The sequence below is a fragment of the Auxenochlorella protothecoides genome (assembly GCF_000733215.1).
Source record: "Auxenochlorella protothecoides strain 0710 unplaced genomic scaffold scaffold87, whole genome shotgun sequence".
NCBI lineage: Eukaryota > Viridiplantae > Chlorophyta > Trebouxiophyceae > Chlorellales > Chlorellaceae > Auxenochlorella > Auxenochlorella protothecoides.
Genome location: NW_011934441.1, coordinates 15,826 through 41,318, shown reverse-complemented (window position 1 = coordinate 41,318; position 25,493 = coordinate 15,826). Strand labels below are relative to the sequence as shown.

The following is a 25,493-nucleotide window of genomic DNA, read 5'->3' as shown; positions in this document are numbered from 1 at the left end:
CAACTCCTCTCCCCCCCCCCCCCCCTAAAAACCATCAAGGTGGGTGGCACCGTTCTCGCCAACGCCTGCGGCCCCTGCATTGGGCAGTGGAAGCGGACGGAGGTGGCCAAGGGCGTGGCCAACACCATCGTCACCTCCTACAACCGCAACTTTGCGGCGCGGAACGACGGCAACCCCGCCACCCATGCCTTTGTCATGTCTCCCGAGATCGTGACTGCCTTCACCATCGCGGGCGACCTGACCTTCAACCCGGAGAAGGACACGTTGGTGGGCAAGAACGGGGAGGAGATCCTGCTGGAGCCGCCCACGGGCGACGACCTGCCCCCCCGCGGCTACGACCCGGGGGAGGAGACGTACCAGGCCCCCGCCGGGTCCAACGTGGAGGTGGTGGTTGACCCGCAGTCCAGCCGCCTGCAGCTGCTGGAGCCCTTCAAGGCCTGGGACGGGGAGGACGTGGAGGGCGCGTTGGTGCTGATCAAGGCGCGCGGCAAGTGCACCACCGACCACATCTCCATGGCGGGGCCCTGGCTCAAGTACCGCGGGCACCTGGACAACATCAGCAACAACATGCTGATCGGCGCGGTGAACGCGGAGAACGGCGAGGTGAACAGCGTGAAGAACCAGCTGACGGGCGAGTACGGCGGCGTGCCGGACGTGGCCCGCGCCTACAAGGCCGCGGGCGTGCGCTGGGTTGTGGTGGGTGACGAGAACTACGGCGAGGGGTCGTCGCGCGAGCACGCCGCCCTGGAGCCGCGCCACCTGGGCGCGGCCGCGGTGCTGGTCAAGTCCTTTGCCCGAATCCATGAGACCAACCTGAAGAAGCAGGGCCTGCTGCCCCTCACCTTTGCCGACCCTGCCGACTACGACAAGGTGGGGCCCTTTGACAAGATCTCCATCCGCGGCCTGAAGACCTTTGCCCCGGGCAAGCAGCTGACCGTGGCCGGAACGCGCCCCGACGGCTCCACCTACGAGTTCCCCGTCAACCAGACCTTCAACGACAACCAGATCACCTGGTTCAAGCACGGCTCCGCGCTCAACGCCATGGCCGCAAACCTCAAGTCCCAGGCCGAGAAGTGAGCGCCCGAGGCGCACGAGCGAGCAGCACCCATGCTCGGGGAGGAGGGGCCGAAGGGGGAGCCCGGGCCCCAGCGGCCAGGAGGGCGCAGGCGCCCTACATCAACAGGAGCGCTTTTCCTGGATCCTCCCCCTGGTTTCGCGGAGGGGCCGCATCCATCCATCATCCTGGCTTGCTGCGGAATGATGTGGGAACACTGGTCCATCCCAGGACGCCCCCGGCGCCACTCTTCCTAAACCACACCGCACCCGCGCTGGCGTAGAATTGTCACGTCTATAGTCTCTGCTTTGAAGAAAGAAGGCATGACTCGGGGTTACACCCCCGTGTCCCGCCTGGTCTTTGTAACCGGACCCTCTGCAACCCCAGGAATGAGGGGAGCAGCATGGGATCAAGTCGGCGGTGTGTCTACAGGCATGCCTGGAAGGTTCTTGCAGCTGTCTGCCACAACTTCCCCAATGCGTCCATTCAGCCGGCCCCTGCTAATGTGTGGGCATTTACATCTCACGAGGGGGCACGCAGCAGCTCCCCTCCGGCATGCATGCGAGGTATCTTGCTCCTGGGGCAACCATGTGACGCGGTGTCATGCCGAGCCACAGCGGCAAGCGCTGTCACTCGGGTGTGGGGGCGCCCGGGCCTGGGAAAGATGGGCGCAAAGGGTTCCCTGTTCGGGAATGAAGGGGGGAACAAGTACATGAGGGGCACAACTGCGAGGGCCACCCCCCACCTGGCTGGAGGGAGGGGTGGAAAACTAAGGGGAGAGGAACGAGAATGAAGAGAGAACGACCCTGCGAGATGAGGTACAGGGCACACGACGCATTCTTGCGCGCAATCAAATCGCGGCTGGGGGTGGTGGGGTGGTGGGTCGGCATGCGATGTGTGGGGCTGCAAAGACAAGTCACCCTGTACTTGGGTGTGTCAAGGGGCCTGGGACCTCGCGGTAGCCAGAGAGAGGCATCTTCAAGGACAGCTGTCGAGGTCCTAGATGCCCGGCGGCTGGCCGCCGGGACCAACTGCAGGGCTCAGGGGCTCAGCGCGCTACTGGGCCCCGCCAGCTTCCAGATGGCCAGCTCTCCGCTCTTGTCCCCGGAGACGAGCAGCTCGCTGGAGCCTGCCGCGATGCTGCGCACGCTGTGGTGGTGGCAGTGCAGCGCCGCAGCCGCGGGCATCAGCAGCGACGGGACCCAGCGACGCAGGAGCTGTGTGTTCCAAGGTGTGTGTGGGATGGGTCAGGCACTGATTGAGTAGTCGGTTTACAGCCTGGCCAAGGACCTGACACAAGGTGGGTGGCCCCTCTGCAGTCAATCTCCTCGCCTGGCTTTCCACATTGGGCTGCTTGCCCACCCCTCTGCTGGACCTGCGCATCCAGACACGGTCCTCCCCCACTCCCCGCAGCCCCACGAGCAAACACACCTTGTCGTCGCCGCCGCTGTACAGGAGGCCGTCCGGCCCAGCCGTCATGCAGTTGATGCGCTGGCCGCAGTGCGCGGCCTCCAGGGGGATGAGCAGGTCCAGGCCCTCTGCAGACCAGGCCTTGATGCTGCCGTCGTAGCTGGCGGAGTAGAGCGTCTCCCCTCGCAGCACGAGGGCAGTCACCCGATCGGCGTGCGCGCCGCGCCAGGTCTTCAGGCACTTGAGCTCGCCCTTCTTGCCCACGCTCCACATCCTGCCAGTCGAGGGATGTGTGGGGGTCGGATTGTGGAAGTGTGTCGAACCCACCTCCACCTCGCAGTGGTGCAAGTGGGATCCACTGCATTCAGAAAATGACACCAAAACATCCCACACGCCAGAACACCTTCGCTGTGCTCTGTCCCCCTCCACTCCCCCCTGCAGAAAGAGTGACACCTCCTCGTGCCCCACCAAATTGAGCCGTCGGCGGTGCCGGCATACACCGCGTCGCCGTTGGCAGCGAGGCACACGATGTCGCCGCGGTCGACGCTGGCGGTGGCCACGCAGCGGGGGACGGCGCGGCCCAGGTCCCACACCCGCAGCTGGGTGCAGGAGCCGGAGAAGAGCCAGCGCGTCCTGGAGGTGGCCAGCGCCCTCACCCAGCCCTTGTGGTCCCCAAGCACTACCTGGAAAGGGGGGCATTGTGGAGGGTTGGTGAAGTTTAGGGTGACGCAGCACGACAATCAGTTCACACATGGCCCCTGGGAATTGGCAGCAAGCACACAATGGGAAAAGCCCACACAGCCTACTGAGGCAGACGGGTGGATTGAACTCCAGACCATGCCCAGGGTGCCACGCCGGCAACATTTCGATTGCGGTGGGAACTTTCCCTCGACTCTGACGCTGAAGCACACCAGATTACATCCACGAGCCCCAACACTGGACCCGCACACCTTGTCGTCTAGGCTCAGACGCGGCGGCACCCAGGCCACGATCTGGCGAGCCTGCTTGCCGAGGAAGATCTGATTGGTCAGGCCGTCGAATGAGCGCTCATCCTCAATCAGGCTGAAGATTGGGCCACCCTCTGGGTTGAGGTCGGCTGCCTTGGTGAAGCCTCCGGAGCACAGGGAGTCGGTGTTTCCCTGAGAGACATACAGCGGAGGATCTCGTGGGCAGTGGAGACTTTGAGAATGAGACTCAGGCCCCCGACACAGCCATGCACAGGCCCCTCCTTGTCATACCGATGGGCCAAAGGTAATCAAATATACGATGACACCGAACAAAGGGCCACACTCACATTGCTGGACCAGAGGCGGAGGGACTTGTCCAGGCTGCTCGTCACCACAAGCTTTTGCTGCTCTGCAGCGCATGAGGGGCAACATCACCTGAGCACTCCCAGTATCACCGAGGCTTTGCAGGGGTGGCATGTCGACAGGCCACATTCATAGTCGGGAGGTGAGGACGGGGTTCCCCGAATCTCGTATTTGGAGGCACGGGCTGTCGTCACACAATCTGGCACCCGGGCGCCCGAACCCTCCGGATAAGGTGCATGCCTCGGGCGCAGCCCGTTGGCCCCCCCTCACCGGAGTCCTCGAAGACGAGGGAGGCGGCAACTGCCGAATCATGGCCCTTGAACTTCTGGCACAGCACCGCCTCGCGTCCAGGACTGGTTCGCACGAAGTTTGCCACAGCAGAGACGCGCAGACATCGCGCGCGCGAGCCGGGTCGAGCACAGGTCACACGGACGTTACGGGAGGGCACAGGGGACACGTTTACGCCTGCCAGGTGCATGCAGGCTCGAATCGGCGGTGGAGCCAGGGGGAGGGTCGTGCCGCTGTTCTGAAAGTGACTGGCCCGCCCTCGTCAAAAGGGTATGGTGCGGAGTGCGCACCGGAGTGAGAGCCGGCGCAGAAAGGGCAAGGATTTCGGGATGAAAACTTCCTTGCTCGAGTGCGGATGAAGGCTCGCCGGATGGGGATTGTGGCGCTGTCGACCATTCGAACCTGGCGGGAGGGGCTGTACCCTGGTGCGCAGCTGGGGGTGACGCAGCGCAGATCTGACAGATCAGCGGAAATCTGATTCGTCTCCAGCACCAGGCCACCGGGATGCAAGCCCCTGAACTTCTTAGGCTACTTTACAGAGGAATAAAACAATCGAGGTTTTGCAGGGCGACCTGGTCAGCACAGGACTTTCAGTGTCCCAGACGAGGCACAAAGGTGCCACGGTCTGGGGCACCACTCGGCTATAAGAATCCGCGCTGAGCCCCCCTGCCCTCGCCCGTTGCCGGGACGTTGTTGCCCCAGGGCGACGCCAGCACCTGCACCGCCCGAGCAGCGGCCCGCTGCACCAGCCCCAGCTGCACGCCTGCCACCATCTCTTGAACCTCGGGACGCAGAAAGCCGTCCTTAAGCTCGGGCGGGGCGTTGAGCAGCAGCTCCTGCAGCTGCCTCAGCGCCGCGCCAGGGCGCGTGCCTTGAGTGAGAGGGGAGGGGTGGGGGAGGGCTTGGCAGGATTGGCGGAGTTGAAGGCTGGAGAGGGGAGAAAACCAAACGCAAACAAGCAACCAACCTCTCACCCTGCAGGTCGGCGAGCGTGCCAAACACGCCAGCCAGGGGGGAGGTGGTGGCGTGCGAGGTCTCCCGGGCCAGGCGCCACAGCAGCTCCGCGCGCGCGGCGCTGGCGGCCTCCCCCCTGCCCTCCGGCACGAGACGGGCGGCCAGGCCCGGATTGCGCAGGCGGGCCGCCAAGTCGGCGCGCGCTGCGCGTGCCGCCACCGCGTCCAGCAGGGCCGTGACCTCCGCGGTTAGGCTGGCGCGCAGCCCCGTGCCGGCGGGCGAGCAGACCCAATCGGCCAGCAGCCAGACCTGGCCGGGGTCAAACTCCGCGGCTCGGCTCCCGTTCTCCACCAGGTTCTCCAGTCGTTCCCAGTCCAGCTGCTTGCTGGGCGTCAGCACCAGCTGCTCCAGCGACGCCCTGATTGCGAGTGTGGTGGTGGGGGGGGGGGGGGGGGAGGGAGGGGGGGCGAGGGGGAGAGTTTTGGGGGGCGAGGGGGGGGTGTCGTCGTGGGGGCATCCATCTCAACAAACGCTCAGAATTCCAGCAGGGCGCCGAATGAGGAGGCCCTCTCACATCAGGCATGCCAGTGGCGGCCAGTGATCACTGCATGGCGCAACCGTTGACTGGTGAACAGCAGCCGCTGCCTCACCCTGAGCATGCACACCGCTGCCCACCTGCCATTCTCCCACCTGTCGTGCAGACATGAGAACCGCATTCCCACCATCTACCCCTCCTTTCTTCCCCTCCACCCCCACCTTCCCCAGTATGACTCCCCCAAAGCACCTGAGCTCGGGCGCAGGGTCAGTCAAAAGCCGCCGCGCGACATAGGGGTAGGCCTGAGCCAGCAGCTTGTAGTCTGGGTCGCTGGACAGGGCAAGGCCCTCCAGCACAGTGAGGGAGCGCAGGATGAGGGCGTAGTAGGGCGGGACGCGGAAGGGGTAGCGGAAGAGCACCTCCCCCAGCCCGTCCACCAGCGCCTTGAAGTTCAGGCTTGACACCGAGGCGGTCAGCACGTCGTCGAAGAAGGCGGCCAGCGCGGGGGCGATGGGGCTGGTGTCGATGCTGGGGTCGATGAAGTCCAGCGCGTAGTAGTCACGCGTCATGGCGCGGTAGTCGCGGTTGACCAGGTGCACGATGTGCGCGATGACAGCATAGCGCGCGCCCTGCGGCATCTCTGACATCATCCCAAAGTCCAGGTACACCAGGTCCCCGCCTGCCGTGGCCAGCAGGTTGCCTGTGGGGTTTAGGGTGGGTGGGCCGTGATGGGGGGCATGTGGAGGGCTGGCTGCGCGATTGGGTAGGGGCACATGGCTGGGGGTGCAGGAGCGGAGTCGGGATGGGGGGGCTGGCTACTTTCCACTGCGAAGGGCATGCATCACTGAGCCTCGACACCGCGGCTCCAGACAGGGCTGTAACATGAGCTTTTGGTCAAGAGTATGGCCACGAGCTGGGGGTGACACGTCAAGACCCTGTCGCAGCACAGTTTCCCACCACTGGCTGCGCTGCATGACAGCGAGGCAAGGCGTGCAAGCATACACCACACCCAGAGATGAGGCAACCATTTGCAATGCTCCTCCCTCTGAACAGCCAGTCACCTGGGTGGGGGTCGGCATGGAAGAAACCATGCTCCAGCAACTGCCGCAGGGAGCACTCGATGCCGACGTCCACAAACTGTACCACCGACAGCCCACTCCGAGCCATGGCAGCCTGGGAGGGTCAGGGATTGGCCAGGGAGTGTGATCGACGAGGCAGCAAACGGACGCAGAGAACAGAGGCTGTAAGGGGCAGTACTTCATGCCGTGCCATACTTCGCATCACGGCAGGTTACAAGACCTGGCAAACTCAATGATAACTTCCCCAGGGCTACAGCCTCACCTTGTCCGTCAGCTTCACGCCCTCGATCCACTCCATGGTCAGGACGCGTCTGGAGGTGGCCTCCCACTTGATCGCAGGTGTCCTCACCTAGTTTGAGGAGTACGCAAGTGGGGGATGGCGGACTATGGAATGGCGCATGTTGGGACACAAGAAACAGCTAGCCACTTGGAGAGTCTGGCGTGCCAGCCTGCACTCCCAGATGGAGCCCCAGTCCATGCTGCCAGGCAACATGTGGACTTCATGGCAATAGCCTAAGATCAGTCAGCCTCAAGACCGTCCACAAGCCTGCGCCGCCTCGGGCACCTGCGGCATGGTGCCATAGAGGGCCTGGAAACGCTCAGCATTCCGGCCCTCCTGCATGTAATCTAGCTCGCCAAACAGCCGGGCCGCAAACTCGTCCACCAGTGGCGTCAGGGGCTGGGAGAACTGCACCAGAAGAAAAAGGGGAAACGTGGGCGTGCTTGTTCCAGATGAATACTTGTACTAGCCCAGGAATCATCGCAGGACCCATGCTCTGCTTCCAACAAGCTTCAAAGACTCGTCGACAGCCAGGAAACCCAGTGCACATCGTTCCCAAACCCATCACCGTCACGACTTCACCCTCAAATAACACCACACCCACCAGGGACAATTTGGAGGGCTGCTTGTCTACTGCCGAAATGACGCGGCGCAGGAGCACCATGTCCTGCGCGATCTGCTCCAGGATGCCCGGCCGCTGCACCTTCACAGCGACTTCCTCGCCCGTGGACCTCAGCCGGCCCCTGTACACCTACAGCGTGTGGGCAAGGGGGAGCGAAGATGGCTGATGGGCAGACGCTGGCAGACGACACTCCACGCATCAGATCTGCAGCAAGCGTGGGACCAAGCATGCATTGGCATGAACCACTTCAACAAGCTTATCCCAAAAGTCATCCTTGAGCACCTGTCCGAGGCTCGCGGCTGCCACTGGCTCGGGCGTGAGCTCGCTGTACACCTGGGAGATGGGCCGGCCCAGCTCGGCCTCTATGAGCTGCCTGGCAGTGTCAGAGGGGAAGGGCGGGAGCCGGTCCTGCAGCGTCGCCAGGGCCGCCAGGTACTCCGGGGGGAGCAGGTCGGGACGGGCTGCAACAACAATGTAATGTCGAGTGGGGGAGGGGAGATCCTTGCTCAGGAACATATTGGACCTGGGGGTGCCCCAAGCAGGGAATGATCTTATCACAAAGCATACTTTAAAGCTAGGCCTGAGACCAGTCTGTCGACAATTGCCCTTCCGTGACCAGGTCCCCAGCCTCACATGACAGAGCCTGCCCGACTTTGATGAACGCCGGCCCCAGACTCGCGAGGAGGTCGCGCAGCTCGGGGGCTCTGACATCAGCCCGCTCCAGGAACTTTCCTTGTGCTACGTCCAGAGCCACCTAGCATTGTCCAGGACGGATCAAAGGATGAGGCTGATGTGATGGATGACGTCGCAAGCTTGGCATTGTACCTTGTCGGTTTACATCTGAGCGGTCACCCTGACCACTCAAAATCAAAGATCAACAGCAATGTAGGGACCCTGCATTCCCTCCCCCTCACATACATATGCACAACAGCTGGTAAACTCAAGCATGCTCCCAATGAACTTTCACCTTGGCTGCAAATACGCTGAGCTTTGAGAAGACGGCAATCGATCGGGAGGTGAGGCCCAGCCTCCTATCACGGAAGGATGCAGACAGGCGCTGGGGGTCGTAGTCGGTGCCCATCCCCACCAGGACGGACTCCATGTCCTTATTGGACAGACGCCTGGTGTTGAGAGGGACGGCAGCCCCATTCTGGAGTGGAGGTACGGCCTGCGCATGGAGGCATGGAACTCGAGCGGCTTGGCCTCATGAACGCAGAGGAGCCAGACTGCGTGCTCATGACACCCACGGAGACCCTCTGTACCGTTATTCTCGTCGTCGATGACTCCTCGCGCCCATGTAACAGGCTGCGCCGGCGCTTGGATTCGAGCTGCTGGCCATGATGGAATGAACGAGGGGCCGAGAGTGGTGTAAATTGTCTGGTTAGCCCACCACCGATGAGCGGCCTGCAACAACTTTCCATGCTTGCTCTAACTCATAATGATGTATCAAGAGCTGGCTGGTGGATATCTCAGGGATCATCAATCTAAATTCATGTGGTGTGGTATCAAAAGCACGTGGGGACCCGCGGGCGCCAATCTTTCCTCGTGACTGTCGAGCGGGGGGGGAGCGGCCCGGCCGCTGCCTACTCATGGCGCTGCCCACCTTTAGGAAACGCCACATAGTGAATGCAGCGACATAATTTCAGGCGAGTTGCTCTTTACCATGTTTTGAAGTATTGGGCTCAGCTCACCTGTGTACGACTGCATTCGGAAGTCAACCTGTTGCATCTGTCCCACTCACGACCCTCATATACTCTCCTATTCACAGCATTGTGAACATCATGGTGAATAAAGTGGTGCCCCTTGCACTCCTGGCTCTCCTGTGCATCTGCGCTGCCCCTGCCACCGGACGTCAGCTCCTAGACGCCGACACCTTGGAGGCGGAGGCCCACGGGGTGGATGGCAAGTACAAGAACGATAAACCCCTGATCGGTATCCTGACTCAGGCCTGCCACTTCTGCCCCGGAAGGTGAGGATCGTCGTTCGGGACCTGTCCGAAAGAACTGATCACCACCCGCCCGGCCGGGTCCCAAGGAGGCGCGGACCCTAACCCCGACTCCCCGTTCATCCTCCCTACAGGTCATATGTAGCTGCAGGGTTTGTGAAGTGGATCGAGGCGGCGGGCGGCCGCGCCGTTCCCATCAGGTGCGTTTGCTGGATCCCTCCGGGGAATCTTTTGTTAGGCTGAGGGCCAGTGGCATGATGGTGGCTGGCACCAACCAGCATCCCCCGGGACTGGCCACCACCATCTCCTCTGGCCATGGGCGCCATGTTGTTTCCTCGTCCCCCTCCCACCCCGCCCAAGCTTCCCAAGTCCCAAACCCCAAGCGCACTTACCCCCCCCCCCCCTCCCGTGCCCCCCACCACACACAGGTTCTACGCTTCGGACAACGAGCTGCACCGCCTGTTCAAGTCGGTGAATGGCATCATCTTCCCCGGCGGCCTGACCGACATCTGGCTGGACAACCCCTACGTCATCGCGGCGCGCAAGCTGTGGACCTGGGCCCGCGAGGCCAACGACGCGGGCGACGTCTTCCCCATCTGGGGCACCTGCCTCGGCTTCCAGCTGCTCCACGTCCTGGAGGCCAACGTCTCCTTCACCGAGCTGCTGATCCGCACCGACTCGGTGGGCCACGCATCCACCCTGGACCTGACCGAGGCTGCGCCCTCCTCCGCGCTGTTCGGCGGCATCAGCCCCCACCTGGCTCGCAAGGTGGCCGACCCCGCCCTGAACATCACCATGGAGAACCACTACTTCGGCCTCCCCCCCGAGCACTACCGGCGCTGGGGCGTGCTGGGTGAGGCCTTCACCGTGGTGTCCACCACCCGCGATCGGGTGGGCGTGGAGTACATCTCCACCGCGGAGCACAGGCGCTACCCCTTCTTCGCCACGCAGTGGCACCCGGAGAAGCCGCCCTACGAGTTCGGCATGAAGGCCATCCCACACAGTCTGGACGCGGTGCTGGTCTCCCAGCACCTGGCCAACGTGTTTGTGGACACCGCGCGGCGGTCGGGGCACGAGCCCGAGTCGCACGAGGAGGAGCTGGTCATGCTCATCTACAACACCAAGCCCTACTTCACGCTCAAGGACTCGGTCATGGACCGCTCCTACGACGGGCCAGACATGACCTACTTCTTCGACTCAAAGGATGATGCGCCAGACAACGGGCTGCGTGGCGCCGAGCCGCGGGGCTCAACCAGCTTTGCGGGGCGGGTGTACCGTGGCCAGGAGGCGCCTCACCTCACCGCCTGGGCATGAGGGGGCGGGGTTACTGCTGCGAAAGACGTACACCCTGTGTCAAAGCATTGATGCGCCCAGCACACACCTCTCAAAGACAGCCAGGAGGGGCAAAGACTGGCGAGTAGCCGTTCAGGTACGCCCAAACGGGAAAGCGAGGGTCCGATCACCTGCGCCCTTCCACCCGTCCTTCGGGGACGCGCGCCCTGGTCCCAAGGGTTTCCCAAGCATGTCGTGACCCAAGGGTAGGCCCGTTATTCAGCAGTGCTTCTTGCGTGAAAACTTTGGCTTCACCATCAATTCGAATCAACAAAGTAATCAAGGGGGAGACGAGCGACTTCGAGGTACGTCCCGTGAGGACGGGGTGGCTTTGACACATTGTCCCCATGCGTGGTGGCCGCCTGTGATGGACACTTCAGGCCCAGGTATCTTCCGGACGAGCCATCGAGCCCACATCGCGACGCGCAGGGCTGGAGCAGGGGCATCCGCCAGGCTCGCCATGACCAGTGCAGCCCGGCTGCAGGCCCTGTGGAACCACCCCGCCGGGCCCAAGACCATCCACTTCTGGGCACCCACCTTCAAGTGGGCCATCACATTTGCCAACATCGCTGACTTCTCCCGCCCGGCAGAGCTGGTGTCCTATCCTCAGCAGTGCGCTGTGACGGCCACGGGCCTCATCTGGTCGCGCTTTGCCACCCAGATCAAGCCGGTGCGTTGAGGGGGGGGTTGATTGTGGCCACGAGTTCAGCCCGTGATGAGCCTCATAAGGGTTCGATGAGGAGCTTGGTGGTTCTGTTGTGGATCTGATCTTTCGTACTTCCCGCAAGTTTGCATCTCCATATCATTGCCTTGCCTTCCTCACCCCGTAGGTGAACTACAATCTTCTGGCAGTGAACTGCTTCATGGCAGCCACAGGCATCTACCAGTTGTCACGAAAGATCAAATCCGACATGGACCGGGAGAAGGCTTGATGGCAGAGACCATAAAATGTACAGAACACACTGGTCTCGCGCAGCTGGATTGACAGCGATCCTGTTGCTGCTGCTGCTCCCTCCACTTGTTACACGGAGGCCAGAACATGCCAGAGCATCCTCTGCAAATCTAAGCAGTCCATTTGTTGCAAAGTGCACCGTTCACCTCAGAGGAAGGGACAAAATGGGGATTGGCCTCGGGAACTTGGTTGCGCAACCCGCACTATCGCGAAATTCAAAGATGCGTACACCAGCTCAAATGCTGTGCCGGTCTCGTGCACACAGCTTCGACACGACAACTCTGTGACGTGTTACCTGGACACTCCACATGGTCACCGATTTTATTGCCTTCGAGTATTCCCTGCCAACGGCCACAGGCAGGTCGCCCGTGGGTAAGCCCGCCCACATGGCCTCCTCCCAGAGAGACGGAGAGAACGTGCACCCCTCCGCCCCTCGCGTCGTCGAGCCGCGTCAGTACCCTCTCCAGTCCCTACCCTCGAACCAGATTTTCAGTCCTGAAGCCTTTCGCACGCCGCAGCACAAGTACTCCAGCAGCACGCCGGCCCCTGATCCGATTGCTCGGCTCGTGGACCTCCAGACGCGGCATGCAGCGCTGCTGGACGGCATAGAGCAGGCCCAGCGCTCCGCTGAGCAGGTGGGATGGATTTGCTGTGCAATTGTGTGGTGCTGCGAGGAGTTGCCTGGCGGGGCAGCCTGAGTCGGTCACCTCCCTGATGCAGCCCCAAACATACGACGCCCCCCCCCGCAAGCCCCATAGCTCGGCAAGATATGCATGGATCGCGAGGCTGCAGCGGATGCTGCCGAGGCCAGGCTGCAGGAAGCCACGGAGCAGCTGCAGGGGACCTCCAAGGAGCTGTCCGGGTCAGTGACGTCTGTGATATGTGGTTGGTGACGGAGCTCACAATGCCATGCCACACAAAACTTGGTGGGAAATGGGTGCATGCCTTCGAGCACATTGCTGCTTGCTGCATGAAGGGATTCACAACCCTAGCCGGCACTCGTGCCCACGCTCCCTTCCCCTGGACGCCCACCGTCCATGCAGCCTCCAGGAGGAGTATGAGGCCACCTCTGCGCTGCTGGCGCGGTGTGCGGAGGGGTTGGCGGCTCAGCACACCGCCCTGGAAACCGCCGAGGTGTCGGCCGCCGAGGCGGAGACCCAGGCGCAGGCCGCCCAGACCCGGCGGGCCGAGGCCGAGGCCGGGGCGCAGAGTGCACAGCGTGAGCTGGACGCCCTGGCCGAGCGGGTCGCCGCCCTGCGTGGCGAGAGCGCCGAGCTGGAGGCCGCCGGCGCCGACAAGGCGGAGGCCCTGCGGCGCCAGCTGGCGGAGGAGTCTGCCGCCGCCCAGCAGCAGGTTGGGCTTGGGATGGTTGCTTTTGGGGGGAGGGGCCCTGACCCGGCAAGTCTCAGTTGCGGGCACGGTGTGCGATCACCAGGACGGTTGCTTCCACTGCTACCTCCAACCGCGACCTGGGTGCCTCGCCCCCCCAACCCCAACATTCTTACTTTCTCTCTTGCGCCTTACCCTCACAGATCGCAAGCTGCGTGGCGGAGGGCGAGGCGCGCCTGCGAGGGGTCCAGGCCCAGGCATCAGATGCTGCACAGCAGGCGGCCGAGTCTGTCCGCGAGGCCGAGCAGGCACAGGCCCAGTTGGAAGAGACAAACTCTCAGCTGGCAGAGACAACCTGCCAGCTGTCGGAGGCACGACACTTGCTGGCGGCCGCGCAGGAAGAAACCACGCTGTGCCGCAGGGAGGCCCAGCAGAGCCTTGGCACGCTGGAAGCCGACGTTGCCCGGCTGCGTGGCGAGGCCGTGGCGCTGGAGGCCAGGGTGGTGACGCTGGGGAGCCGGTTGGCAGAGCTGAGCGCGGCGTGCAGGGCGCGGGAGGGGGAACTCCGGGACCTGCGGGATGCGGAGGGCAAGTGCGGGGAGCTAGAGGCCTCACGCCGCCGCGGCGAGCTGCTGGGCGAGGGCCTGGACCTGCTCAGGGACCAGCTGGCCTGCCAGCGAGAGACCCTGGCGGCGGCGCGGGAGGGCGTGGCCGCCGCCGACGCGCGGGCCCGGGCGGCGGAGGACAGGGCGGCCCGTGCCGAGGAGAGGGCGGCGCGGGCCGAGGAGAGGGCGGAGGTGCTGCTGTGGCAGCAGGATGGTGCCCCAGGCCCATCCGGCAGGTGGGTTGGGAAGGAGGGGCAGTGGTGGGGCTGGGGCGACGAGCAGGAAAGCTCGTCTCACAGCAGTACCCCGCAGCAGTACCCCGCAGCAGTACCCCGCAGCAGTACCCCGCAGATGGGGGCGCGAGCACAGAGTAGTGCTTGGCAGGCAGGGCACTTCTCCTTCGAGGAGCCCTATGGTCAGCATGCTGGCCACCGCCGGCTGCAATGCAAGCACAGCATGGCACCCGATGCTCCCTTCGCCACACCACACAGGTCCTTCCGGCCCCTGCTGCAACATCGCGACCGGTCGGCGGGCCCTGGCCACCTCGACGCCGACCAGTGGGCCCCGCCCATGCTGTCAGGCGCCTCGCTCTCCAGCACCTTGGGAATGCCCGAGCAGGGGGCCCTGGTGCCAGGTCCCGGCCACCCCCAAGCATTGGACCCCGGTCAAGCGGAGGCCCTGCACCAGCTGGGCGCCATGCGCTCGGCGGCGCACCGTCTGACTCGCGCGCTGCTCCTGCTCATCAGCACGCCCGCGGCGCGCCAGCTGGGGATGAAGGAGGCGGAGGAGCTGCGGGTGCTGCTGTCCGGCATCCCCCTGCTGCGCAGCAGCGGCGAGGCAGAGCCCCCCCGCTGGACTGACTGACGACGCTTGTTTCCTGAGTGGGTGAAAATATCAGAGGAGCACTACCATTCTTGCTGCAACGAGACATATCATCTGACAACCATTGACTGTACAGCGTAATTTGCCATTGTTGCACCCGTCCACATACTAGCAGCGCGACAGACAGGAGTAAGGGGCTGGTGACAGAGGAGCCTGCTTGAATTTTGACACACTCACAATCCCCCCTGTCTCATTATGCTGTGACGTCGCAGTACAGGCCGTCCCACAGGATCATCTTCTTGTAGGCCTGGTACTGCAGGACCAGGAGCCCCGTCCGCTCGGTCGACCAGGAAGTGTCCTCGGGCTGTGTGTCGCGGGCGCCGACGCCGGGGTCTGCCGTGGGCTTGCCTCCCCAGCGGGCGCCCGCCCGGGCCTCCAGGGCGCGGTAGTGCCGCAGCGCGGCAGCCCACGGGTGCTCTCCGCCTTCAGCGGCCTGCATGGCCGCCAGGCGCTCCAGGTCCTGGCACAGCCCGGAGTCAAACGCCCCGGCCAGCTCGCGGCAGCGGCGGGCCAGGGCCACCTGCAGGGCAGCCTCCAGGGAAGCCACGCCCTGATCGGGCGGGCACGGGCGCCACCCGCGGGCATGCAGCGTCTCCACCACGGCCAGGAAGCGGGCATCCACGCTGGCCTGCGCCTGCAGCCGGAGGCGGCCCGCCTCTCGCGCCGCGGCGCCGGCCTCTACGGCGGGCATGCGCAGTAAGATGCCGGGGTCGACGGACCCCGCCACCTCGGTGGCCGCTGCGGCTGCCTCCTCCCACACCAGAACCGCCGTTGCCTGGCGAGTGGGCAACCGAAGAGGAAGTGGGATGAGGATCTGCAGAAGCCATCTGTCAGGCTTTTGCTGGACTGGCTCTGTGCTCGTTCCAGGCGTCGCTACCGTAACACCACAAGCGACCGTGGGGCGGGGTGTGTGAGCAAATCCGCCTTGAACGCCCTGAAGACGGTGGCATGGGCCGGCATGTTTCCCCACCGCCTCGACACAGAGCACGAGGGCAGCCACCAGCGGCGCTGGACGCCATGGCCCTGCGCAGCCCAGGGACAGTCTGTCCGAGGAAACAGGAACCCACCTCGTCAAGGCTTGCATCGGGGGCCTGGAACTCTGCAGCACACCATTGCAGGGCTTCGGTGACGTCCTCAAACAGCACGACATCGTCGTGAGGGTTCATGGGCGGGACAAAGCCGTAGTGCAGCAGGAAGTCATCGTTGTTGCGTTCGCCTGGTATTGGAGTGAGGCGTAGGAAGTGACACTCCCGACGAGTGCACATGCACGGTCACAGGCGCCACAGCGCCTCAACGCACCGTATGAGAGCAGGAGCTCGGAGCCCGCGGCGATGTCCTGGGTGGCAGACACTGCGACGGTCCACCTTCCACCCAGCTGCGGCACCATGTCCCATCTGTGGATGGTGGGGAGGGAGGAGGCAGGGGGTGGAAGGTCGATTAGTCCGATGCGCACCGCAAGATTGGAAACCCACCTGCCCCCCACGCGCCCCCCTGCACCTCGCGTTGTCCCTGGAGACGGGCTCGGCTCCTGGGCTCCAGCTCTCGGGCGTTTCGTCCCCGGCGTGGTTGATCATGTCTACAAGGGGAACCAGCATGCGGACGCCCACCCCTCCCCGCTTTCCAGCAGAGCCAAACGTCCGGGAATGCACCAGCTGCGCCTCGCAGGCAAGGGGTGAAGGGTGGTGGTGGATGATGGAGCGGGGGAGAGTTCCGGGGTCGGGCGTTCTGGGCATGATGCGCCACATCAATCCATGCACAGAATAACACTCCTGCTCCCATGATAGTTTCCACGCAGCAGGCCAGGCCACCCCAGACCGGCCTCACCCCCAGCGCCCAGTGGAAGTCGGCCGTGCTCCAGCTCGCGCCCTGGGCCCGGGCGGCGGCAATGCCCTCGTGCACGATCCACCCCAGCCGATCCAGTTCAGCCCGGGCGGGGGGGTACTGCACGATTTGCAGCGCCTCCCACGTCACGTCCAGCCAGGGGGAGGGGGCATTGCGCGGGAGCACCTCCAGGTAAGGTTCCCAGGCGCTCCCTGCCGCTCCTTCCCTGAGGGACAGGAGGCGCGAGGCCAGGGTCAGGCTCCAAGGCGCCCCCGGGTAGGGCGGCGGCGGCCCGTCCTTGTCAGCGTCTGTGATGGCGAGGCGGGCCGGCACGCGCAGCAGGATCTCTCCGGCCTTCACATCCTGTGCGCGGGTGTGGTGTTGTGGACAGGGTGGAATGGGGAGCTGCAGACATGGGGCAGACCAGGCAAGGCCCTGGCAAAGGCCATGAGGATGTGCCATTCAATTTCTCACTAAGAGACATCCCTGCCCAAGCAGGGCTCATCGACGCACTTTGACGGCGACCAGGCCTCGACTGTCGACATCTTGGCCCTCAAAGAGGGCGACCTTGCTCTCCTTGCTTCCTATTCCAGAAACACCTGTGCAAGTGTCATGAAGAGGCACAAATAGTGAGTGACTGTCACAGCACCTCCATCACAGCATTCTTTCAATGCACGGCCACTCTATACTAGCCCTGTTTGCTGTACATGCAAGCAGACACTCTTTGACCCGCAGTCATACGTAGGTTCCTCCTGCAGCCAACACCCTATATCCGTGAAACATCTTACCATTCTGCAGTGCCCATGACAAAAAAGTTCCCAAGGCGTCCTTGGTAGGCTGAGCTGGTTTAGACGCCTCGCTTTTCAGTCCAGCCTGGATTTTTCCTTGCAACGAAGTGCGAGGCTTGCCTGGAGCTCGCCCCATGGAACACTGCCATTTTTGGTGGCCCAGAGCAGCACTGGATGATGCTCCACGGGGGACCTGATGGCGAAGATGAGGATCATGAAATTGATGACCTCGTCCTGCCAGCCGTATGGATGCACCAGATGATGCTCGACTCCCTGCGACTTCCAGGGACCGACCCAGAAATGCCTGCATGGAGGGTGAGCGATTCAGGCGAGCATGTTGCGTCCGGCCGGTGCCATGACGGGCTCACAGACAGATGTGAGCTCGTCTCGAAAAGGAATGCCAACTTCATGCATTACACGGCGATGTAAGCCTCTCCTTCCCGTCCATGCAGGCCACAATGCCTCCATGTGCCGGCGCCGGTCACCCATCCATGGGAGAGCGCAATGCCACGTCACCCGGCCTTTGTTTTCCGGGGTGTGCAGGGATACCATCAAAGAGCCCTCGACCGTATTCTGGCATGCCTGAAGCACAAGCTCTGGTAGGCTTACAAACCTTTTGGTGGAAGAGTGCGATCCGGCGCGACTGGCTGACGCACTCCCGACACCCCTGTGGAAGTGATCCCCCATGCTCCTCGATCCCCGGCGATGAGCCTGAGCTCCTCAGAGGCGGAGGATTTTCCGGATGAAGAGACCAGCCCGACAACGTTCGGCCAGCGTCTGGTGGGCTTCGCCTCGGGATTCGGGGAGGCCCTGGCACGGACCGCTGCCTCCGCCACGGTCCTCCTCTCTGACGCCCAGCTGCGACGCCAGGGCGCCTCGGTGCTGAGCGCGGGGGCCAGCAAGGGGCTGCGCGGGGTGCAGTCCGGCGTGGTGGCGGGGGTGCAGCGCCTGCAGGCCGGGCCCAAGCAGCTGCGTGCAGCCCTCGCCCGCGTCCAGCAGCGCATCGAGGAGGAGCGCCTGGCCGTGCTCCTACGGGTGAGGTGGGGCTTTCTTCTGGGAGGGGGATGATTGGTGGGAAACCGACTGCCATTACAGCACTTGTCCTCTATCTCAGGGACAGTCACATGGTATCGTGGTCGGCAGCCTCGCTGGGTGTCTTCACCGAATCTTGACCATCCAGCATGTCTGCCGTGCTCTTCCAGGGAGCTGAGTGTGAAGGGCACCCTCTCTCTAGCAGACCGCTTCCATCCACTTCCCTTTCCCCCCGAAAACCATTCGCGCTTTTCAGGAGCAGCGTGACTCGCCAGTGGATGTGCAGGTCGGATTTCAGGTGTACGAGGATGCGCCCCAGGAGCTCCGTTCGCGGCTGTGGATGGCGCTGCTGGAGCACCCGGGCTTCGTGCGGGAGCACCGCCGGCTCATGGGGTCGCGCAGGAGCTCCAGCGTGCCGCTCGAGCTGCCTGGCGAACGTGTGGAGTCACCGAAGGAGAGCCAGGCCACGCCGCCGGCAGGCGCCGGCTCCGTCGCATCACCAGCGGGACGTAGGGAGGCTCATGATGCTGCCGAGGACGCACTTGCGACCGACGGGTCTCCACGGCAGGCTGACGTGGGGGCTCACGATCCAACAACGGCCGCTGCTGAGTCTCCCCCTGCTAACAGGGCGGGCGGCCAGGTGGAGGATGGTAAGGAGGAAATCATCGGGCCCCTGGAGCAGTCGAGCCTGGAGGAAACAGCGGCGGCCCATTCCGCCGATGAGACGGGGCCATCGTCGCACACTGTGCACTCCAGCCCCAGGAAGGAGTCTGGGGAGACCCTGCCCACGCCCTTTCGCACCGCCAGGCCCAATGCCACGGGCGTGCCAGGGCGGGGCATGCAGTCTCTCCCAGCGGGCTCCGACGACAGCGCTGTGGACCTGGACTCCCCTCGGCCCTTAGAACCCGCCTCGCTTTCCTCCAGTGCGGAGGAGCTGCTGGCCAGCGAGCCGTCCAGCTCGGTGGCCTCGCCCGCGCCGCCAGCGCGGGATGAGGCGGGATGGGAGGTGGTGCGGGACGGGCGGCCGGAGGGGAGATTGCAGGGGGCCGCCCTTCTGCAGAGCGCCTCAGGGTCGCTGCCCTGGAGCCTGGAGCGGGAGGCACTGCGCAACGGTGAGTGGGTTGTGTATTGTGTGTGGGGAGTGGAGGCTATGCGAGCGGTCCCTCGTCACCGACGTGGTGTGGGGGGAGCAGGACTTCCGGGGTGCAGTCGTTTGCACTGCTTCAAGTATGCTGACTTTCTCATATCGACCCCACCCTCCAAACCCCTCCAGCCCTGATGGCGGCCATGGTCGCGCTGCCCTGGCCGCTGCCCACTGACTACCCGCCGGACTGTCGCTACTCCACCCTGCTGCAAATCAGGTGGGCAAGTGATGGTTGACTTTGCCCAGCATAGCAGGGGGCCAATGCAGCCTGGAGACTTTGACAGTAGGTCACACATAACGGCAGCCACTCGAGCAGCACACTTGGGCACTGCACCCCAACCCCCCCCCATCCTACCCACCCTCCGCCACCTCCAGCGTCGGCCAGGAGGAGGTGGACGAGGTGATCAGCCGCGACATCCACCGCACCTTCCCGGAGTACCCGCTGTTTGGCGCGGAGTGGGGGCAGCAGGCCCTCTTCCGCGTGCTCAAGGCCTACAGCCTGCACGACCTGGAGGCGAGTGGGATTTGAAAGCTGGGGTGATGGCGAGGGGTCGTGTGCCTGCTGGGGTGCTTGCTGGCCCCACATTTGACTGGCCCTGTGGTTTCCCGATGTTGATCCCTCGCTCATGCACCCCAGGTGGGCTACTGCCAGGGCATGGCGTTTGTGGCGGGGCTGGTCCTCTTCTATGTCCCGGAGGAGCCGGCCTTCCAGCTTTTCGGCCGCCTCCTCTCCTCCTCCGGCCCCAACCTGCGTCGCTTCTACCTGCCCGGCCTGGCGGGGCTCAAGTTGGAGCTGCTGCGCTTCGACAGGCTCATGCAGCGGCACATGCCGGCCCTGCGCTCCCACCTCGAGGTCTGCATGTTGTGAGGCTGTGTGGGCATGCGGTGTGCCGGCTGGGGTGCGGCCTGAGAGATCTTGGCACAGGTGTCGAGCCACTTCGATCCCCCCCCCGGGCAGGGTGTGATGTCATTCCTGACCCTGGCACAGGCCCTTTGCTGCGACACCGGTCCCCTCCACCCACTCGCATCCTCCACCACCCTCCACCCCCCAGGTGCACGGCGTGATCCCCGTCCTCTTCGCCAGCCAGTGGTTCCTGACGGCCTTCGCCTGCCCCTTCCCGGTTTCCTTTGCCTGCCGCGTCATCGACGGCCTGCTGGCCGAGAACGGCAGCGAGGTGCTGCTGCGTGTGGGCCTGGCCATCATGGCCGAGTGCGAGGCTGACCTGCTGCTGCGGGACGACTTTGAGGACCTGCTGACCTTTCTGAAGGTGCAGGGATTCTGTCCCTGCCAAGAGGGGTGGGCCTTGAAGTGGCTCCAGGATGTATCCGGCGGGCAACCCCTCGTGGCCCACTGGCGGCCCTTGCCACCCACTCAAGTGAGGGGTACTTGTGACCGCACGTCTCCTGGTCCCTGTTGTTCCGACCTCCCAACCTCCCCTCCCAAACGCAGGCGGAGCCGCTGACGTGGCCGGCCTACCGCACGCGGCGGGTGCTGGATGCCGCCATGAATGGCAGCCTGGATTTGGGCTGCGAGGAGGTGCAGGGCGCCAGCGAGGATGGCGCTGGGCCAGTGCCCCCACCCCTGCCCAGGTGAGGATGGACCGGGCAGGAGTTTTGGGTGGGCGGGGGAGACTAGGTGGTTCCCGGGTGTGGAAGGTGCCTTGCAAGGGAACCAAGGTGGATGGACGGGAGATTCTGCTTCTTGCAGGGCGCCTGGCGTGCAATTTTTGTTCTGTTCGTGGCTTGCATTACGGTAGGTTGAGTGTCATGTGTGCGACCCAGGACCCACCACCCCTGCCTGCACCATTCCCACAGGACGCCGCTCAAGGGAGCTGACCCCGCACGGGAGGAGAGCCCCTCCCCTGCACCCCTCATGGCCGCCGCCGACGCGGTGGATGCCGACGTCGCCAAGCAGCGGGCAGAAATGGACGAGGACTTTTTGGAGATGGTCCTGGAGCTGGACCACCTGTGGACGGGGGGGGCGGTGTCCAACGCCGCCAGCGCGGCGTATGACGAGCACCTGGGCGGAGTCCGCAGTGCTGAAGGGGCCTGAGTCATTGCGTGCAACCGCGCGGCTCCAGGGTTCCGGAGCCGGTCTGTGCTACGACGGGTTTGCGGGATTGGGATGATGTGCAGGGAGGGGAGGGACCTGCGCGATAACCCCTACTCGGAATGCACTGTCCCATACCCTCCTGGTCTGCAAGCACTGCACTATTCGATCTCAACATGCTACAGCAGGGTGCCTGCCCAGTGTCATATAGCTCCATGTATGACTGATGCAGCACACCAAGGGCATTGCAGGGGTGGGAGTAGGGATTCATGTGTACGGAAGAAAGGCTGGCAGCACCCAATACTCCGCTCCTGCAGCCCAACAATGGCAAGCCCAGATCTCTCCTCCTGGAGGCTCCCACCCCCCTAGAGGCTGGCAGGCTTGCTGAACTCGATCTTGTCCACCTTGACCTCTTCGCCGTGCAGCTCGTACACGTACACAGTCACCTGCATGAAAAGGATGCGGGCATCACCTGTGCCGGAACGGACCAGGAACAAGGTTCCTTGAGCTTCTCAGCCCCACCGCAACACATACCACCCCCAGCCAGAGCTCACCCTCGGGCCGTCGATATCCATGAGCACGAAGCTGGGGATGGGATCGGGCGTGATGGTGCTGAAGGCCCCCGTCCCCGACCCGGGGTTGATCACGAATCGGCCTTCGTGCTTGTAGGCCTGGAAGGCATGGGTATGGCCCAGCACCAGGATGTCGGTGTTCAGCTTCCGCTGCAGGATGGCGGCGGCCGCCCTGTCGCCCACGGGGACGATCTGGTGGCCGTGGCACATGCCAATTCTGAACTGGCCGTAGGTCTGGACCTGTTGGGGGGGGAGGGGAGGCAGCACTGAGGTCGCCCGCAGGGCAAGGTGCCAGCGGCGGCCATGACCTCATCACACCGTCGCCACCCACCAGGGTGTCTGACCACTTGCTGCTGTCGTCAAAGTCGCCTTGCGTGACTTGCACGTCGGAGCAGATGGATTTGAGGTAGTCATAGGTTGCCTGGGAAGAGTTGGGGGATTACCAGGGTCATGGATCTGCTGCAGGCAAGTCAATGGATCAGAGGTACCACCCCTGATCATGGAGAGGAGAGAAAGGGCCCATTGGAATCTGCAAGGTGCACGTCCCAGGAAGCATTGAGCAGAAAAAGACGTCGGCCTGGCCCTACCTCCGTGCAGAGGTTGCCCGGGCAGAGGATGTGGTGAATCTTCCCAGGCACAAGCAGGGCCTTGAACTTCTCGTGCAGGTCTGGCACACGGTGTGGGATGTGCAGATCGCCGATCACCAGCACCAGCATGATGCTGAGTGAGGAAGGCAGAGCCCCTCGCCAGTAGATGAGTGCGAGGGGAGCCTGGGCTGTATCCGCGCACTGCGCCCACCTCCGGTGTGAGGAGCGACTGCCGGCCTGATACCCTGACTAATTATGGAACGGTCCTAGTTAAAGGTGAGGGCGAATGCAGGATTGGATCTTGTGTGACTGACCGACTGTCCACCCGAGTTCAAGAGTGCAGTGAGCAGCAGCGCCCGGATCCACCTCCGACATTGGTCAGCCGGGCTTCCCAGCAGTGGTATAAGAGATGAAGAGACCCGCTCGTACACCGTTTTTTCAGCCCGAAACTCTACAAACCCAATAAAATCACTGTCTATCTCTCCACCTGGATGGGTACACTCGATCGGTGACAGGGACGGCAGTCATGTCCTTCTGCAACCTTGACCAGGCCCTGCAGGGTGCGTGTGTGTGGGATGGAAGTGCCAAGCCTCTGTGCCTGCTGCGGCACGCGCCTGCTAACCTTCCTCTGCTCCTTTGCAGGGGTGGAGAGGGCCGTGCGGGATGCCCGCCTGTCCCACGAGCGGGCGAATGCCGCGAGCTCCTCCGACAAGGGCCGGATGGACCGCCTAGAGGCCAGGTATGGGAACGGGATGTGGATGCAGCCAGCCTCGGTCGACAGGGCTCCAGCAGCACCCACGTCTCCTTCCTTCACTGTCTTAGCCTCCCCTTGTACCCCTCCCCCGCCAGCCTGCGGGAGGAGCGTGCCAAGACGGCGCGGCTGGAGCGGGAGCTGGCGGCTGCCACACGGCCGCGCAGCCCGCCCTTCAGGGCGCCACGCCCGGCCTCGGAGCGTTCCGCGGCCTCCGCGTCGTCCGCCTCGCGCCGGCAAACCACCTCCCTGGCCCCACGCACGCAGAGCCTGCAGGGGCAGCTGATGCGCCAGTGCGCGGAGCTGGCCAAGCTGCGTGCCGCGCTTGCGGCGGTGGAGTCTGGGGAGGACGGCGTGCTGCCCCTATCCCGCCTGCGCGAGATGCTGGACCGCGCGCTGCGCCTGCAGGAGAGCACGCTGAGCGAGGTGGCGGCGGGGGAGGGCGGGGGGCCGGGCGAGGGGCGGCGCGTCTCGGTGGATGAGGAGGTGAGTCTGGCCGACGACGGGTCGGCGGGGGTGGGGGCCACCGCCGCCGCGGCGGTCTCCGTGGCGCTGGCGCAGAGCTGGGCGGCCACGGCACGCCACGCCACGCCCTCCAGCGCCCACGCCTCCTTCACCCGCGCCAACGGCGGCGCGTCGCCGGGCAACGGCCGCGCCCGCTTCAAGCTGGTGGCCGCCGTGCCGCGCTCCCGCCGGAAAAAGGTGCCCGGAGTGAGGGTGTTTGCTTGTGTGTGTTTTCCTGGAAGATCTATGGGGTTCCATGAAAGGCGTTGCAGTCACGAATCTCGTGGGCGACTTGGTTGGCAGGAGGGGGCATGGAGATGGTCCCCGGCGTCGGCCGGAAACATGGACTCGATCGCTACCGCAATCCAGCCGATGACAAAACGCCGCCTTTCAAAGCGTCCCCCCCGCGTCGCCTCGCAGGACGGCGGCGCGACGCAGACCACGCTGACCACCAAGCTGAGCATGCTGCCCACGGAAAGCAGCGTGGCCCTGGACTCGCTGGCGGATGCCTCGCGCAGGTTTGTGAGAGGGTCTGCTCTGGTGGTCTTTGTGCGCGCTCGGCTGCTGGACTCGTGCCGCATGATGCGGACGCCAAGCTGGCACGTGACACCTGAGTCGCTGCAGGGCTTCAGCGCCCCCTCCTCTGGCGATTCCCACCCAAGCTCCATCTTCTGAACCACCAAACCCCTTCCCCCACCCGCACACAACACCACAGCGCCATGGACGACGAGCAGGAGGCGACGTGGCGGGCGTGCGGGAGCCACCTTAAGCTGCACTGGCTGTCCAGCCCACGAAGCGTGCTGCTGTCCAGCAAGCCTGCGCCCAGCCTGGCGCCACGCACTGTGGATGCCGTGCTGTGGCTGGTGCGCCGTGGGCTGACGGTGTGGGTGGAGCCCGGGGTCTATCGCCGCGTGCGCGCGGCGGTGGGCGCCGCGCTGGCGGACCCCGGCGCGGGGCCCCCCGGTTCGGGGGACGAGGGACTGAGCAGCGTGGGGAGTGGGGATGTGGCGGGGTCGCCGGGGCCCGGCTGCGGCCTGGACGCCGGGCGGCCGCCGCGCGGGCCCGGCAGCGCTGGCGCCGGGGGCGCCTCCACGCCCAACCTGTGCCGCCTGGCGGACGACCAGGTGGACCTGGACGCGGCGCTGCGCACGTGGAAAGCACGGCGCGGCTGTTGGGGGCGGGGCCGGTCCGGCCAGGCAGGAGAGGTCGGCGAGGAGACGGGGTCGGGCGGCGAGGAGGCGGAGGAGTATGATGACAGTGAGCCGCTCTGGGGGGATGACCATGAAGTGGAGCAGAGCGACGGCCACACGGCAGCTCGGCGGCGCTCCTCGACAGCGTCCCGATCGGCACCGCCCACCGCCAACCCCTACGCGGACGTGGAGGGCCCCGAGCCCTTGCCCGCCCGTGTGGCTTCAGCCATCGATCTGGTGGTGACCCTGGGTGGCGACGGCACCCTGCTCTGGGCCTGCTCCCTGTTCGGGGACGCGCCCGTGCCGCCCATCGTGGCCTTCGCCATGGGCTCGCTGGGTTTCATGACGCCCTTCCCCGCCGCGCGCCTCTGCACCGTGCTCTCCCGCGTCGCCAGCACCGCCCACGGCTTCCCCATCATGCTCCGCCACCGCCTCCAGGTTGGTTTGGGGTGTTGGTTTTTAAATGTGTCTTTTGTT

At 64.5% G+C, this 25,493-nt stretch overlaps 11 protein-coding genes across 11 annotated transcripts in view; 7 read left to right on the top strand and 4 right to left on the bottom strand.

The window, feature by feature from the left end:
- Positions 1–1,077, top strand: part of F751_6354 (Aconitate hydratase, mitochondrial) — a gene marked incomplete at both ends in the record, with an annotated part of 3,947 nt that extends 2,870 nt beyond the window's left edge. Inside the window, one exon of the mRNA XM_011403329.1 lies at positions 40–1,077. Within this exon, the coding sequence (XP_011401631.1) occupies positions 40–1,077 (1,038 nt within the window). The remainder of the gene's footprint in view (positions 1–39) is intronic.
- Positions 1,078–2,094: 1,017 nt separating this feature from the next.
- F751_6353 (Zinc finger CCCH domain-containing protein 62) lies at positions 2,095–4,252 on the bottom strand (the record flags this gene model as incomplete). Its single annotated transcript, XM_011403328.1, has 6 exons — positions 2,095–2,271; positions 2,486–2,738; positions 2,933–3,147; positions 3,415–3,603; positions 3,759–3,820; positions 4,045–4,252. 6 exons carry the CDS (start codon positions 4,250–4,252, stop codon positions 2,095–2,097), a joined length of 1,104 nt encoding a protein of 367 aa, XP_011401630.1.
- A 451-nt stretch (positions 4,253–4,703) lies between these two features.
- Positions 4,704–8,634, bottom strand: F751_6352 (putative aarF domain-containing protein kinase, chloroplastic; the record flags this gene model as incomplete). The annotated part of the gene is made up of 10 exons (XM_011403327.1): positions 4,704–4,933; positions 5,037–5,434; positions 5,801–6,251; positions 6,613–6,724; positions 6,893–6,979; positions 7,196–7,318; positions 7,515–7,661; positions 7,815–7,993; positions 8,166–8,286; positions 8,500–8,634. The coding sequence occupies 10 exons, from the start codon at positions 8,632–8,634 to the stop codon at positions 4,704–4,706; spliced, it is 1,983 nt and encodes a 660-aa protein (XP_011401629.1).
- A 679-nt stretch (positions 8,635–9,313) lies between these two features.
- F751_6351 (Gamma-glutamyl hydrolase A) lies at positions 9,314–10,791 on the top strand (the record flags this gene model as incomplete). The annotated part of the gene is made up of 3 exons (XM_011403326.1): positions 9,314–9,501; positions 9,612–9,677; positions 9,906–10,791. The coding sequence occupies 3 exons, from the start codon at positions 9,314–9,316 to the stop codon at positions 10,789–10,791; spliced, it is 1,140 nt and encodes a 379-aa protein (XP_011401628.1).
- Positions 10,792–11,269: 478 nt separating this feature from the next.
- On the top strand, positions 11,270–11,741 carry F751_6350 (Mitochondrial pyruvate carrier 2; the record flags this gene model as incomplete). The annotated part of the gene is made up of 2 exons (XM_011403325.1): positions 11,270–11,479; positions 11,640–11,741. 2 exons carry the CDS (start codon positions 11,270–11,272, stop codon positions 11,739–11,741), a joined length of 312 nt encoding a protein of 103 aa, XP_011401627.1.
- Positions 11,742–12,069: 328 nt separating this feature from the next.
- F751_6349 (hypothetical protein) lies at positions 12,070–14,559 on the top strand (the record flags this gene model as incomplete). The annotated part of the gene is made up of 6 exons (XM_011403324.1): positions 12,070–12,129; positions 12,247–12,396; positions 12,520–12,623; positions 12,805–13,114; positions 13,294–13,682; positions 14,187–14,559. 6 exons carry the CDS (start codon positions 12,070–12,072, stop codon positions 14,557–14,559), a joined length of 1,386 nt encoding a protein of 461 aa, XP_011401626.1.
- Positions 14,560–14,770: 211 nt separating this feature from the next.
- F751_6348 (Histone-lysine N-methyltransferase setd3) lies at positions 14,771–17,600 on the bottom strand (the record flags this gene model as incomplete). The annotated part of the gene is made up of 7 exons (XM_011403323.1): positions 14,771–15,352; positions 15,645–15,793; positions 15,877–15,971; positions 16,075–16,235; positions 16,402–16,761; positions 16,912–16,997; positions 17,555–17,600. 7 exons carry the CDS (start codon positions 17,598–17,600, stop codon positions 14,771–14,773), a joined length of 1,479 nt encoding a protein of 492 aa, XP_011401625.1.
- Positions 17,601–17,891: 291 nt separating this feature from the next.
- F751_6347 (EVI5-like protein) lies at positions 17,892–19,891 on the top strand (the record flags this gene model as incomplete). Its single annotated transcript, XM_011403322.1, has 4 exons — positions 17,892–18,221; positions 18,475–19,330; positions 19,492–19,579; positions 19,738–19,891. The coding sequence occupies 4 exons, from the start codon at positions 17,892–17,894 to the stop codon at positions 19,889–19,891; spliced, it is 1,428 nt and encodes a 475-aa protein (XP_011401624.1).
- A 126-nt stretch (positions 19,892–20,017) lies between these two features.
- F751_6346 (GTPase-activating protein GYP5) lies at positions 20,018–21,415 on the top strand (the record flags this gene model as incomplete). The annotated part of the gene is made up of 4 exons (XM_011403321.1): positions 20,018–20,215; positions 20,415–20,630; positions 20,813–20,952; positions 21,178–21,415. The coding sequence occupies 4 exons, from the start codon at positions 20,018–20,020 to the stop codon at positions 21,413–21,415; spliced, it is 792 nt and encodes a 263-aa protein (XP_011401623.1).
- Positions 21,416–21,777: 362 nt separating this feature from the next.
- Positions 21,778–22,700, bottom strand: F751_6345 (Vacuolar protein sorting-associated protein 29; the record flags this gene model as incomplete). Its single annotated transcript, XM_011403320.1, has 4 exons — positions 21,778–21,858; positions 21,967–22,224; positions 22,316–22,405; positions 22,572–22,700. 4 exons carry the CDS (start codon positions 22,698–22,700, stop codon positions 21,778–21,780), a joined length of 558 nt encoding a protein of 185 aa, XP_011401622.1.
- Positions 22,701–23,146: 446 nt separating this feature from the next.
- Positions 23,147–25,493, top strand: part of F751_6344 (putative NAD kinase 1) — a gene marked incomplete at both ends in the record, with an annotated part of 3,953 nt that continues 1,606 nt past the window's right edge. The window contains 5 exons of the mRNA XM_011403319.1: positions 23,147–23,310; positions 23,421–24,033; positions 24,247–24,398; positions 24,542–24,707; positions 24,951–25,465. Coding sequence (XP_011401621.1) covers positions 23,147–23,310; positions 23,421–24,033; positions 24,247–24,398; positions 24,542–24,707; positions 24,951–25,465 — 1,610 coding nt within the window. The remainder of the gene's footprint in view (positions 23,311–23,420; positions 24,034–24,246; positions 24,399–24,541; positions 24,708–24,950; positions 25,466–25,493) is intronic.